The 12,930-nt window shown below is 41.8% G+C and overlaps 1 protein-coding gene across 1 annotated transcript in view; it reads left to right on the top strand.

The window, feature by feature from the left end:
* Nucleotides 1-12,930, top strand: part of R3HDM2 (R3H domain containing 2) — a 93,460-nt gene that overhangs the window by 33,461 nt on the left and 47,069 nt on the right. Inside the window, exons 2-8 of the mRNA XM_058821944.1 lie at nt 4,329-4,527; nt 6,305-6,346; nt 8,482-8,568; nt 8,750-8,876; nt 10,261-10,339; nt 10,793-10,852; nt 11,851-11,991. Coding sequence (XP_058677927.1) covers nt 4,360-4,527; nt 6,305-6,346; nt 8,482-8,568; nt 8,750-8,876; nt 10,261-10,339; nt 10,793-10,852; nt 11,851-11,991 — 704 coding nt within the window. The 5' untranslated portion in view covers nt 4,329-4,359. The remainder of the gene's footprint in view (nt 1-4,328; nt 4,528-6,304; nt 6,347-8,481; nt 8,569-8,749; nt 8,877-10,260; nt 10,340-10,792; nt 10,853-11,850; nt 11,992-12,930) is intronic.

Below are 12,930 nucleotides of genomic sequence, written 5' to 3'. Positions count from 1 at the left end.
CCTTTTCCTCATGAATTTTCAGGGACATTTCCTTTTCCCCATGAATTTTCTGGGATATTTCCCTCCCTGCAACTTTTTTACATGGATTTTCTGGGGTATTTGGAGCAGCGTGGGATTCCCTCATGAGGGGAATTTTCTGGGATATTTCTCTCCCTGCACCTTTATCCCTTGAATTCTCTGCGATATTTCATTTTTCCCATGAATTTTCCTGCATATTTCCCTCCCTGCACCTTATCCCTATGAATTTTCTGGGATATTTCCTTTTCCCCATGAATTTTTTGGGATATTTCCTTTTCCCCATGAATTTTTTGGGATATTTCCCTCCCTGCACCTTATCCCTATGAATTTTCTGGGATATTTCCTTTTCCCTGTGAATTTTCTGGGATATTTCCATTTCCCCATGAATTTTCTGGGATATTTTTTTTCCCCCATGAATTTTCTAGGATATTTCCCTCCCTACAACTTTTTTTACATGGATTTTCTGGGGTATTTCCTTTTCCCCATGAATTTTATGGGATATTTCCTTTCCCCATAAATTTTCAGGGATATGTCCTTTTCCCAGTGAATTTTCTGGAAAATTTCTGCCTCCCCATGATTTTTCTGGGATATTTCCTTTTCCCCATGAATTTTCTGGGATATTTTCCCTCCCTGCACCTTTTCCCCATGAATTTTCTGGGATATTTCCATTTCCCCATGAATTTTCTGGGATATTTCCTTTTCCCCATGAATTTTTTGGGATATTTCCCTCCCTGCACCTTTTCCCCATGAATTTTCTGGGATATTTCCATTTCCCCATGAATTTTCTGGGATATTTCCTTTTCCCCATGAATTTTCTGGGATATTTCCCTCCCTGTATCACTCCTGTCCCATTTTCCCTCTGGATCTGGCATTTTCCCTCCTCCCCTCCATGTCTTTAACACATTTATTAAAATTCCATGTAAGAATCCATGGAATGGAGGCAGCTCACTGCATTTTCCTGCTTTCTCTGCCTGGAACCAATTCCTGCAACTTCATAAATGTCAAATGCACATTTTGTGTTCAGCAGCTCCACAAATTAAAGGGGAATTCTCCAGGAATATCAGAGGCAGGGGTTGATAAATGTCTGCGAGTTCTGACTCTGTTTCAGCCACATTTTTAATTCAAAGGAATTAAAAATCAGTTTTTCCACAGTTGTTTTCTGCCACGAGGGGTTTTGTTTGAGCCTTGCTCTGATTTAGGCTCCTAAAAAATTCAAACCAGGACATCTCCCCTTTTATTTTTTGGAAATTTGTCTTTTCCAGAGGTGTTTGCTGGTGCCACATCCCTTCACAGCCACGTGGAGCTGGGTTAATCCTTGTTTAGACTCAGAATCATGAAATCCTGCACTGGTTTGGGTTGGGAACTTTAAATGCAACTTTATCAGGGATTTTTGTCTTAATGTGCAATTTGAGTCCCACTTGTCCTGCCCAGAAGGAGATATCAGGGTTGTCTTATCACACAGAGCCTGTTTGGAGCTCAAGGCTATTTTCTCACTCAAGATTTGAGTGATCACAAAAGATTTGAGTGATTACAAGAAGAACTGGGCTGGGATTTGGGGAAATTCACAATTTTTGGTGCTGGTTTGGCCCTGGGGCAGAGCACAGCTGTGGTGGGTGGAATTTATTTCTCCTGTGTGATGTTTGCTGGTTTAGAACTGCCCTCAGTGTCTCTGTCTCCATCCCTCACCTGCCTCAGCACCTCTGTTCTACCTCAGGGACTTTGTCCTCCAAAAATCCTGGTGACAACCACCAGATTTACCTCCAGAATCCTTGGGGAGAACCAAATTTTGGTTTTACCTCCAAAATCCTTGGTGAGAACCACTGAGCTCCAGCCCTCGAGCTGGGGCTGCACCCAGGCTGGGCAGGTTTGATTTTGAGACATAAACTTGAAGGAATTTAGAGATTTTAAAGGATTTAAGATTTCAGTTAGAGATAAGCTTTATTTGAGTTAATTAAAATAAATGGGTAGGCCTTGATGAAGTTAGTAGTTAACTAATAATTGATTGCTTGTCAGCACAATATTTGGTTAACTGGGTTAATAATGAAGAATATAGAAACTGATAAATGGCTTTTAGGAAGATAAGACAGTTGTTTTTAGGAAGATAAGACAATTGTTTTTAGGAACATAAGACAATTGTTTTTAGGAACATAAGACAATTGTTTTTAGGAACATAAGACAATTGTAGGGCTCCTCTGCTCTGAAACAAATTGAAGATGAGGAATGGGAGTTCTACCAAAGGTTCATTTGTCACATTTGCATTGAAAAGGTAGAAAGGTCAGAAGGAGGAAGACTTCATTTACTTCCTCATTTTGGGTCCCCTCCCCATGAAAGGGACCCCATTTCAAGGAACAAACCGTGCATGCCTAATTGCTTTTGGATTAATTACCATGGGAAACAGGGAATGGGATGTACCAAAGTTATTTGGGAGTTATCCCACAATAAACATCCACTTTCTAACTCTAAACAGTTAGAGAGTTTTTGGATATTGGTACCAGATCAATATCCATATTGGGAATTTGATTTACCAAAATTATCAATATGTATTTGTATTTTGGGTATTCAATACTTATATTGAATTGATGTCTATGGATATCAAAAGCCATAGATCAATATCCGTGTTGGGAATGGGATGCACCAAAGTTATCAATATATATTTTGTATTTTGGGTATTCAATACTTGTATAGATAAAAGATATAGATTATATATTATATAGATATAGATTTGTAATCACCTGTAAATTGCAGTGTGTGTTTGGGAGTTATCCCACAATAAACATCCACTTTGTAACTCCAAACTGTTAGAGAGTTTTTGGATATTGGTACCAGATCAATATCCATATTGGGAATGGGATGTACCAAAGTTATCAACATATTTTGTATTTTGGGTATTCAATACTTGTATAGATAAAAGATATAGATTATATATTATATATTATATAGATATAGAAAAGATATAGATATAGATTTGTAATCACCTGTAAATTGCAGGGTATTTTTGGGAATTATCCCACAATAAACATCCACTTTCTAACTAAACTGTTAGAGAGTTTTTGGATATTGGTACCAGATCAATATCCATATTGGGAATTTGATTTACCAAAGTTATCAATATGTATTTGTATTTTGGGTATTCAATACTTGTATTGAATTGATATCTATGGATATCAAAATCCATAGGTTTTGGATATCAAAATCCAGTGATCAATATCCATATTGGGACTGGGATGTACCAAAGTTATCAATTTGTATTTTGGGTATTCAATACTTGTATAGATAAAAGGACTCTGTAATCACCTGTAAATTGCAGTGTGTTTTGGGAATTATCCCACAATAAACATCCACTTTCTAATTTTAAACTGTTAGGGAATTTTTGGATATTGGCACTTGATCAATATCCATATTGGGAATGGAATGTGCCAAAGTTATCAATCTATATTTTGTATTTTGGGTATTCAATACTTGTAGAGATAAAAGGACTCTGTAATCACCTGTGAATTGCAGTGTGGTTTTGGGAACAATCCCACCATAACCATCCTATTTCTAATTTTAAACCATTAGGGAGTTTTTGTCCGTCACACTCTGAGGGTTTGGTTTGGGATCTGTGCACGGGGGGGGCTCCAAGGAAATTCCAGCCTGGCTCTGGGAGGGTTTTTGTGCAGAGCAAAGCCCCCGAGCTGTCCTGAGTTGTCCCTGGGCCGTTCCTGAGCTGTCCTTGGGGTGTCCCCAAGCTGTCCCCAAGCTGTCCTGAGTTGTCCCTGAGCTGTCCCCGGGCTGTCCCGTGTACCTGAGCTGTCCCTGAGCTGTCCTGAGCTGTCCTGAGCTGTCCCCGAGCTGTCCTGAGCTGTCCCCGAGCTGTCCCTGAGCTGTCCTGAGCTGTCCCCGAGCTGTCCCCGAGCTGTCCCGTGTCCCTGGGCTGTCCACAAGCTGTCCCTGGGCTGTCCCCGAGCTGTCCCTGAGCTGTCCTGAGCTGTCCCCGGGCTGTCCTGAGCTGTCCCCAGGCTGTCCCGTGTCCCCGAGCTGTCCTTGGGCTGTCCCGTGTCCCCGAGCTGTCCCGTGTCCCGTGTCCCTGAGCTGTCCCCAAGCTGTCCCGTGTCCCCGAGCTGTCCCCAAGCTGTCCCGTGTCTCTGAGCTGTCCTGAGCTGTCCCTGAGCTGTCCCCGAGCTGTCCCGTGTCTCTGAGCTGTCCTGAGCTGTCCCCGAGCTGTCCCTGGGCTGTCCCGTGTCCCCGAGCTGTCCCCAAGCTGTCCCTGGTCTGTCCCCGGGCTGTCCCGTGTCCCCGAGCTGTCCCCGAGCTGTCCCCTGTTCCTGCAGGTGCCCGTCGCTGCGTCGCAGGGCTCTGAAGATGTCCAACAGCAACACGGCACAGGAGTCCCTGGAAATTATGAAGGAATCGGAAAAGAAGGTGGTGGAGGAATCTGTGAACAAAACCAAATTCGTGTCCAGGTCACCCAGCAAGGAGGAGGTGGAGAAGGATGGGGGCGAGGAGGTCGGCGTGCGCCAGGAGTCTCAGGTGAGCGTGGGCGGGGGAGCTGGGCCTCACCTGGGCCTCACCTGGGCCTCACCTGAGCCTCACCTGAGCCTCACCTGCAGCCTCACCTGGGCCTCACCTGGGCCTCACCTGGGCCTCACCTGAGCCTCACCTGAGCCTCACCTGCAGCCTCACCTGGGCCTCACCTGGGCCTCACTTGCAGCCTCACCTGTCCCTCACCTGAGCCTCACCTGTCCCTCACCTGGGCCTCACCTGGCCCTTACCTGCAGCCTCACCTGGGCCTCACCTGCAGCCTCACCTGTCCCTCACCTGTCCCTCACCTGAGCCTCACCTGCAGCCTCACCTGTCCCTCACCTGTCCCTCACCTGAGCCTCACCTGTCCCTCACCTGTCCCTCACCTGAGCCTCACCTGAGCCTCACCTGTCCCTCACCTGTCCCTCACCTGTCCCTCACCTGAGCCTCACCTGTCCCTCACCTGTCCCTCACCTGTCCCTCACCTGTCCCTCACCTGAGCCTCACCTGTCCCTCACCTGTCCCTCACCTGTCCCTCACCTGTCCCTCACCTGTCCCTCACCTGTCCCTCACCTGGGCCTCACCTGCAGCTTCCCATCTCTTCCCAAAGCATCCAGAGCCCCTCAGTGACCCCAGGCTGGGCAGGCTGATCCCTTCCTCCTCACTCAGGCTCTCCTGGCCAGAGGGGTTGAAATATTTCAATTTCAGTATTATATTTCAATTTCAATATATTATTTCAATTTCAATATATTATTTCAATTTCAGTATTATATTTCAATTTCAATATAATATTTCAATTTCAGTATTATATTTCAATTTCACTATAATATTTCAATATAATGTTTCTATTTCAAGATTATATTGTAATATTATATTTCAATACAATATTTCAATTTCAGTATTATATTTCAATTTCGATGTTATATTTCAATAAAATATTTATATTTCAATATACTATTTCAAAACAATAATGCAGTTATTCCACTGCCCTGCCAGGCAGGAATGTTTGAAATCTCAGATTGTGTCCAGGCAGGAATGTTTGAAATCTCAGATTGTATCCGGGTAGGAATGTTTGAAATCTCAGATTATATCCAGGTAGGAATGTTTGAAATCTCAGATTATATCCGGGGAGGAATGTTTGAAATCTCAGATTGTATCCAGGTAGGAATGTTTGAAATCTCAGATTATATCCAGGTAGGAATGTTTGAAATCTCAGATTATATCCGGGGAGGAATGTTTGAAATCTCGGATTGTATCCAGGTAGGAATGTTTGAAATCTCAGATCATATCTGGGCAGGAATGTTTGAAATCTCAGATTGTATCCAGGCAGGAATGTTTGAAATCTCAGATTGTATCCAGGCAGGAATGTTTGAAATCTCAGATTGTATCCAGGCAGGAATGTTTGGCTCCTCCCTCTGGGCTCACATCTCCCAATGGGATGATGGAATTTTATCAGCCATGCACTGACACTCACCGGCCCATGAGAAGTAGACAATTACTAATTAATGGCCCAGTAACAGAAGATAATTAATAATTAATGGCCAATTAACCGGAGATATCTCCTGGAGGGAGGATTTGTGGAAGAGACGAAGAAAACTGTAACTGCCCAACCTCTGACAAATAAAACTAAAAATAAAACACGCTTTGTCCTGCAGGCCAGGACAGCTCCTCAAACGCTTCTGAGCCAGCTGCAGCCCCAGCCCCATCTCTGTCCCGATCCCTTCTTGTGTCCCAGCAAGGGCAGGGAATTCCCAGGTTGAGTTTTTGCCTTTTCCTCTCTCCACAGAAGCGAACGTCGAGTCACGGCCACGCCAGGAAAAGAGCCAAGGTAGGAGCTCTGCTGCCACCCCAGTGTTCCTCTTACGGGGCAGGTTCATTGGGAGTTTTGTGCTTCAATTAATAAAAGTAATAAAATAACTGATTATTCAGGGATTCTAAATCATTCTATATCTGTATCTTGAGGGGAATATCCCTTTATTAAAATAACTGATTATTCAGGGATTCCAAGTCATTCTATATCTGCATATTGAGAGGAATATTTCTCTTATTGGGCAGATTAATTGGGAATTTCATGCTTCAGATGATAAAAGTAAATGATTATTCAGGGATTCCAGGTCATTCTATATCTGTATATTGAGGGGAATATTCCTCTTATTAAAATAACTGATTATTCAGGGATTCCAAATAATTTTATATTTGTATATTGAGGGGAATATTCCTCTTATTAAAATAACTGATTATTCAGGGATTCCAAGTCATTCTATATCTGTATATCGAGGGGAATATTCCTTTATTAAAATAACTGATTATTCAGGGATTCCAAATAATTTTATATCTGTGTATTGAGGGGAATATTCCTCTTATTGGGCACTTAATTGGGAATTTTATGCTTCAGTAAATAAAAGGAATAAAATAACTGATTTATTCAGGGATTCTAAACAATTTTGTATCTGTATATTGAGGGGAATATTCCTCTTATTGGGGAGTTTAATTGGGAATTTTATGCTTTAATAAATAAAAGGAATAAGATAACTGATTATTCATGGATTGCAAATAATTTTGTATCTGAATATTGAGGGGAATATTTCTCTTATTGGGCAGATTAATTGGGAATTTCATGCTTCAGATGATAAAAGTAAATGATTATTCAGGGATTCCAGGTCATTCTATATCTGTATATTGAGGGGAATATTCCTCTTATTAAAATAACTGATTATTCAGGGATTCCAAATAATTTTATATTTGTATATTGAGGGGAATATTCCTCTTATTAAAATAACTGATTATTCAGGGATTCCAAGTCATTCTATATCTGTATATCGAGGGGAATATTCCTTTATTAAAATAACTGATTATTCAGGGATTCCAAATAATTTTATATCTGTGTATTGAGGGGAATATTCCTCTTATTGGGCACTTAATTGGGAATTTTATGCTTCAGTAAATAAAAGGAATAAAATAACTGATTTATTCAGGGATTCTAAACAATTTTGTATCTGTATATTGAGGGGAATATTCCTCTTATTGGGGAGTTTAATTGGGAATTTTATGCTTTAATAAATAAAAGGAATAAGATAACTGATTATTCATGGATTGCAAATAATTTTGTATCTGAATATTGAGGGGAATATTTCTCTTATTGGGCAGATTAATTGGGAATTTCATGCTTCAGATGATAAAAGTAAATGATTATTCAGGGATTCCAGGTCATTCTATATCTGTATATTGAGGGGAATATTCCTCTTATTAAAATAACTGATTATTCAGGGATTCCAAATAATTTTATATTTGTATATTGAGGGGAATATTCCGCTTATTGCGCAGATTAATTGTGAATTTTGTGCTTCAATTAATAAAAGTAATAAAATAACTGATTTATTCAGGGATTCTAAGTCATTGTGTATCTGTATATTGAGGGGAATATTCCTCTTATTAAAATAACTGATTATTCAGGGATTCCAAGTCATTTTATATCTGTGTATTGAGGGGAATATCCCTCTTATTGGGCACTTAATTGGGAATTTTATGCTTCAATTAATAAAAGGAGTAAAATAACTGATTATTCAGAGATTCTAAATAATTCTGTGTCTGTATATTGAGGGGAATATTGGGCAGGTTAATTGGGAATTTTATGCTTTAAAGGCTGAAGGAATGAAATAACTGATTATTCAGGGATTCTAAATAATTTTATATATTCTAAATAATTTTAGAATATATATATTCTAAATAATAATAATATATATTCTAAATAATTCTAAATAATTTTATAATTTTATGTCTGTATATTAAGGGGAAACATTCCTCTTATTGGGCAGATTAATTGGGATTTAATTGGGATTTAATTGGGAATGGCTGCACAGGTGCCTTGGGAATGCAGCTGCATCAGTTCAAGTATGAGTTTTACCTGAGGTGTTTTAACCATTCCCCTTTTTTTAAATTTATTTTTTTTTTTACCTTTTTCAGTCTAACTCGAAGCTGAAACTGGTCAGGAGCTTGGCTGTGTGTGAGGAATCCTCAGGCCCCTTCGTGGATGGGCTGCTGGAGTCTCAGGTACGCCTAAAATCAGACAAATCTGGGAATTTGGAAGCCCAAAAAATCAGAAATTATCCAGCTCTTGCTCTTGTGTGCCTTGAGGAGCCAAAAAAATTCCTCCAAGAGCTTTTTGAGACCTTCCTGGGCTGCTTTTCTGCTCAGGAAATGTCTGAAACTCCTTTTTTTATTCCCACTTCAGGACATCATCCAGCTGCACGTGAGCTGCCCCTCTGACAAGGAAGAGGAAAAATCCACAAAAGATGGGGTGGAAAAAGAAGAAAAAGAGAAAAATAAAGAGAAAACACCAAGGAGGATGCTCTCTCGAGGTCAGGTGCTGCTCTTGGAACCTTCTGGAAGTTGGGCAGGTTTGGGTTTTTTGGTGATTTTGGGAGAAAAAAATTTAAAAGGTTTTTTTTTTTTTTTTTGTTTTTTTTTTTAAGCAAAGGAAATTTAAGTGGGTTTTTTAAAACGGGTGTGGAGAAAATATTTTTTTGGAGGGGGAAAAGTGGGAAAAAATTGTTTATTTAATAGGTAAAGTGTTTGTTAGTGTAAAAAATGAGGCTCTGGAGAGGGCTCCGGGGTTTGCCTGGATTCTTCTCTTCTCCAGGTTCACCCACACTCTTCCCTTTTTTCTTTTCCCCTTTTTCCTTTTCCCCTTTTTTTCTTTCCCCCCTTTTTTCCTTTTCCCTTTTTTCCTTTTTCCCCATTTTCCCACCCCCCTTTTTTCCTTTTCCCTCTTTTTTTCTTTCCCCTTTTTCCTTTTTTCCCTTTTTTCCCCTTCCCCTTTTTTTCCTTCCTTCCTTCCCCCTTTTTTTCCTTTTCCCTTTTTTTCCTTTTCCCCTTTTTTCCTTTCCATGTTTTTTTCCTTTTCCCTTTTTTTCCTTTTCCTCCCTTTTTTCTTTCCCCTTTTTTCCTTTTCCCCTTTTTTCTTTCCCCTTTTTTCCTTTTCCCTTTTTTTCCTTTTCCCCTTTTTTCCTTTTCCCTTTTTTCCCTTTTTTCCCCTTCCCTTTTTTTCCTTTTCCCCCTTTTTTCCTTCCTTCCCCCTTTTATTGCTTTTCCCCCTTTTTTCCTTTTCCTCTTTTTCCCTTTCCCTGTTTTTTCCTTTCCCCTTTTTTCCTTTTCCCCTTTTTTCCTTTTCCTCCCTTTTTTCTTTCCCCTTTTTTCCTTTTCCCTCTTTTTTTCTTTCCCCTTTTTCCTTTTTTCCCTTTTTTCCCCTTCCCTTTTTTTTCCTTCCTTCCCCCTTTTTTTTGCCTTTCCCCCTTTTTTCCTTTCCCTGTTTTTTTCCTTTTCCCTTTTTTCCTTTTCCCCCTTTTTTCCTTTCCCTCCCTTTTTTCCTTTTCCCCCTTTTTTCCTTCCCCCCTTTTTTCCTTTTCCCTTTTTTTCCTTTTCCCCCTTTTTTCCTTTCCCTCCCTTTTTTCCTTTTCCTCCTTTTTCCCCTTTCCCCCTTTTTTCTTTCCCCCCTTTTTCCCTTTTCCCCCTTTTTTTCTTTTCTCTCCCTTTTTTTATTTTCTCCCCCTTTTTTCCCATTTTTCCCTTCCCCTCTTTTTTCCCTTTCCCCCCTTTTTTCCTTTTCCTCTTTTTTCCCTTTCCCCCATTTTTTCCTTCCCCCCTTTCTTCCTTTTCCCCCCTTTTTTTCCTTCCCTCTGTGCTCTCCCAATAAAATAAATTTATTAATTTTTTTTCCTGCCATTGTTATATTTTTTTTTTCAGATTCCAGCCAGGAATATACAGACTCCACTGGAATAGATTTGCATGAATTTTTAGTAAATACACTGAAAAAAAACCCAAGGTAGGTCATGGTCAATAAAACAACTCCCTGTAATTTTATATCCTGTTTAATTCCAAATGTGGAATTGTGTGTGATGTGTAGAGGGAAGGACAAATAATTTGTTTGAATGCAAAGAAATAATTTTAATTGCTTTAAAACCTTTTCTATAAATGGTTTTCAAGTGCCAGCCTGTGAAGGGAATAATCAGTGGGACTGAGGAAAGGGAATGGCAAAGTTGGAGCTTCCAGCAGAGATTCAGGCTTTCCAAAGCCAAGAATTACTAACAAAACAACCTTAAACTGGAAAAAATCTGCTGTTTAATTTAATATATTTGACAAACAAGAAGTTTTTTAGCTCATTTCTGTGTAAAATCAGCTCTCACTTCCTCCTGTGAATTTTTCTTCTACAGGACAGCAGGGGAGGCAGTTCCCTGTCCCTAAAGTGACTTTTTAATCTTTATTTTTGTCCTGGCAGGGACAGAATGATGCTGCTCAAGTTGGAACAGGAGATTCTGGAGTTCATCAGCGATAACAAGTGAGTGACCCCCGGGGCTGTGCCCAGCAGAGGAAGTTTGGAATTGACATTTGGGAATTTGGGAATTTGAAAATGAGCAATGTGGGCTGCCAGGGGAGCAGGGTGGGGATGTTCTCCTGTGCATTCCCAAGGGAGATTTGGGAATTTGGGAATTTGAAAATTAGAAATTTGGGTTGCCAGGGGAGCAGGATGGGGATGTTCTCCTGTGCATTCCCAACAGAGATTTGGGAATTTGGGAATTTGAAAATGAGCAATGTGGGCTGCCAGGGGAGCAGGGTGGGGATGTTCTCCTGTGCATTCCCAAGGGAGATTTGGGAATTTGGGAATTTGAAAATTAGCAATTTGGGCTGCCAGGGGAACAGGGGTGGGATGTTCTGCTGTGCACCCTGACGTGGCAGGGCTGGAACTGACTGTCCCCTGTGCCTGTCCTTGTGCCCAGCAGAGGAAGTTTGGAATTGACATTTGGGAATTTGGGAATTTGAAAATTAGAAATTTGGGTTGCCAGGGGAGCAGGGTGGGGATGTTCTGCTGTGCATTCCCAAGGGAGATTTGGGAATTTGGGAATTTGAAAATGAGCAATGTGGGCTGCCAGGGGAGCAGGATGGGGATGTTCTGCTGTGCATTCCCAAGGGAGATTTGGGAATTTGAAAATCAGCAATTTGGGCTGCCAGGGGAGCAGGGTGGGCATGTTCTCCTGTGCACCCTGACATGGCAGGGCTGGAACTGACTGTCCCCTGTCCCTGTCCCTGTCCCTGTCCTTGTGCCCAGCAAAGGAAGTTTGGAGCGGAGATTGAGGAATTTGGGAATTTGAAAATGAGCAATTTGGGCTGCCAGGGGAGCAGGGTGGGGATGTTCTCCTGTGCATTCCCAAGGGAGATTTGGGAATTTGAAAATTAGAAATTTGGGTTGCCAGGGGAGCAGGATGGGGATGTTCTGCTGTGCACCCTGACGTGGCAGGGCTGGAACTGACTGTCCCCTGTGCCTGTCCCTGTCCCCAGCAATCAGTTCAAGAAGTTCCCCCAGATGACCTCGTACCACCGCATGCTGCTGCACCGCGTGGCCGCGTACTTCGGGATGGATCACAACGTGGACCAGACTGGGAAGGCCGTGATCATCAACAAGACCAGCAACACACGCATGTAAGGCCCTTCCCCTTCTTTTTCCCCTTCGTCTTTCCCCTTTCCCCTTCCCCCTCTTCTTCCCCTTCTTCTTCCCATTTCCCATTCATTTTTTCATTTCCCTTTCTCCCTTTCTCCCTTTCTTTCTCCTGTTTTCCCCTTTCCCTTCCCCTTTCCCCTTCCCCTTCTCTTCCCCTTCCCCTTTTCCCCGTCTCTTCCCCTTCTTTTCCCCTTTCTTCTTCCCATTCCCCTTTCCCTTTTTTCCCTTTCCCCTTTTCCTTTCCCTTTTCCCCTTCCCCCTTCTCTTCCCCTTCTTCTTCCTTTTTCCCTTTCCTTTCTCTTTTCCCTTTCCCTTCTTCCCCTTCCCCTTCCCCTTTCCTTTTCTCCTTTTCCTTTCCCTTTTTCCTTCCCCTTTCCTTTTTTCCCTTTCCCCTTTTCCCTTCCCTTTTCCCTTTCTCTTTCCCTTCCCCTTTCCCCTTCTCATCCCCTTCTTTTCCCCCTTCTTCTTCCCATTCCCCTTTTCCATTCCCTTTTTTCCCTTCCCCTTTCCCCTTCTCTCCCCCTTCTTCTTCCATTTTCCCTTCCCTTTCCCTTCTTCCCCTTTTCCCTTTCTCCTTTTCCTTCTTCCCCTTTTCCCTTTCTCCTTTTCCTTCCCCTTTCCCCTTTCCCTTTCCTTTTTTCCCTTTCCCTTTTTCCTTCCCCCTTTCCCTTTTTCCTTCCCCTTTCCCCTTCTCTTCCCCTTCTTCTTCCTTCTTCCCTTCCCTTTCCCTTCCCCTTTTCCTTTCCCCTTTTCCCTTTTTCCTTTCCCTTTTCCCCTTCTGCTTCCTTTTTCCCTTTCCCTTTTCCCTTTCCATTCTTCCCCTTCCCCCTTTCCTTTCTCTTTTTCCCTTCTATTCCCCTTCTTCTTCCCCTTCCTCGTTATCCTTTTCCTTTCCCTTCGTCTTTCCCTTCTCTTTCTAC

The sequence above is a fragment of the Ammospiza caudacuta genome, chromosome 31 (genome assembly GCF_027887145.1).
Source record: "Ammospiza caudacuta isolate bAmmCau1 chromosome 31, bAmmCau1.pri, whole genome shotgun sequence".
Taxonomy (NCBI): Eukaryota; Metazoa; Chordata; class Aves; order Passeriformes; family Passerellidae; genus Ammospiza; species Ammospiza caudacuta.
Note: the sequence above shows the minus strand (reverse complement) of the source record. Positions and strands in the feature narration are given on the sequence as shown.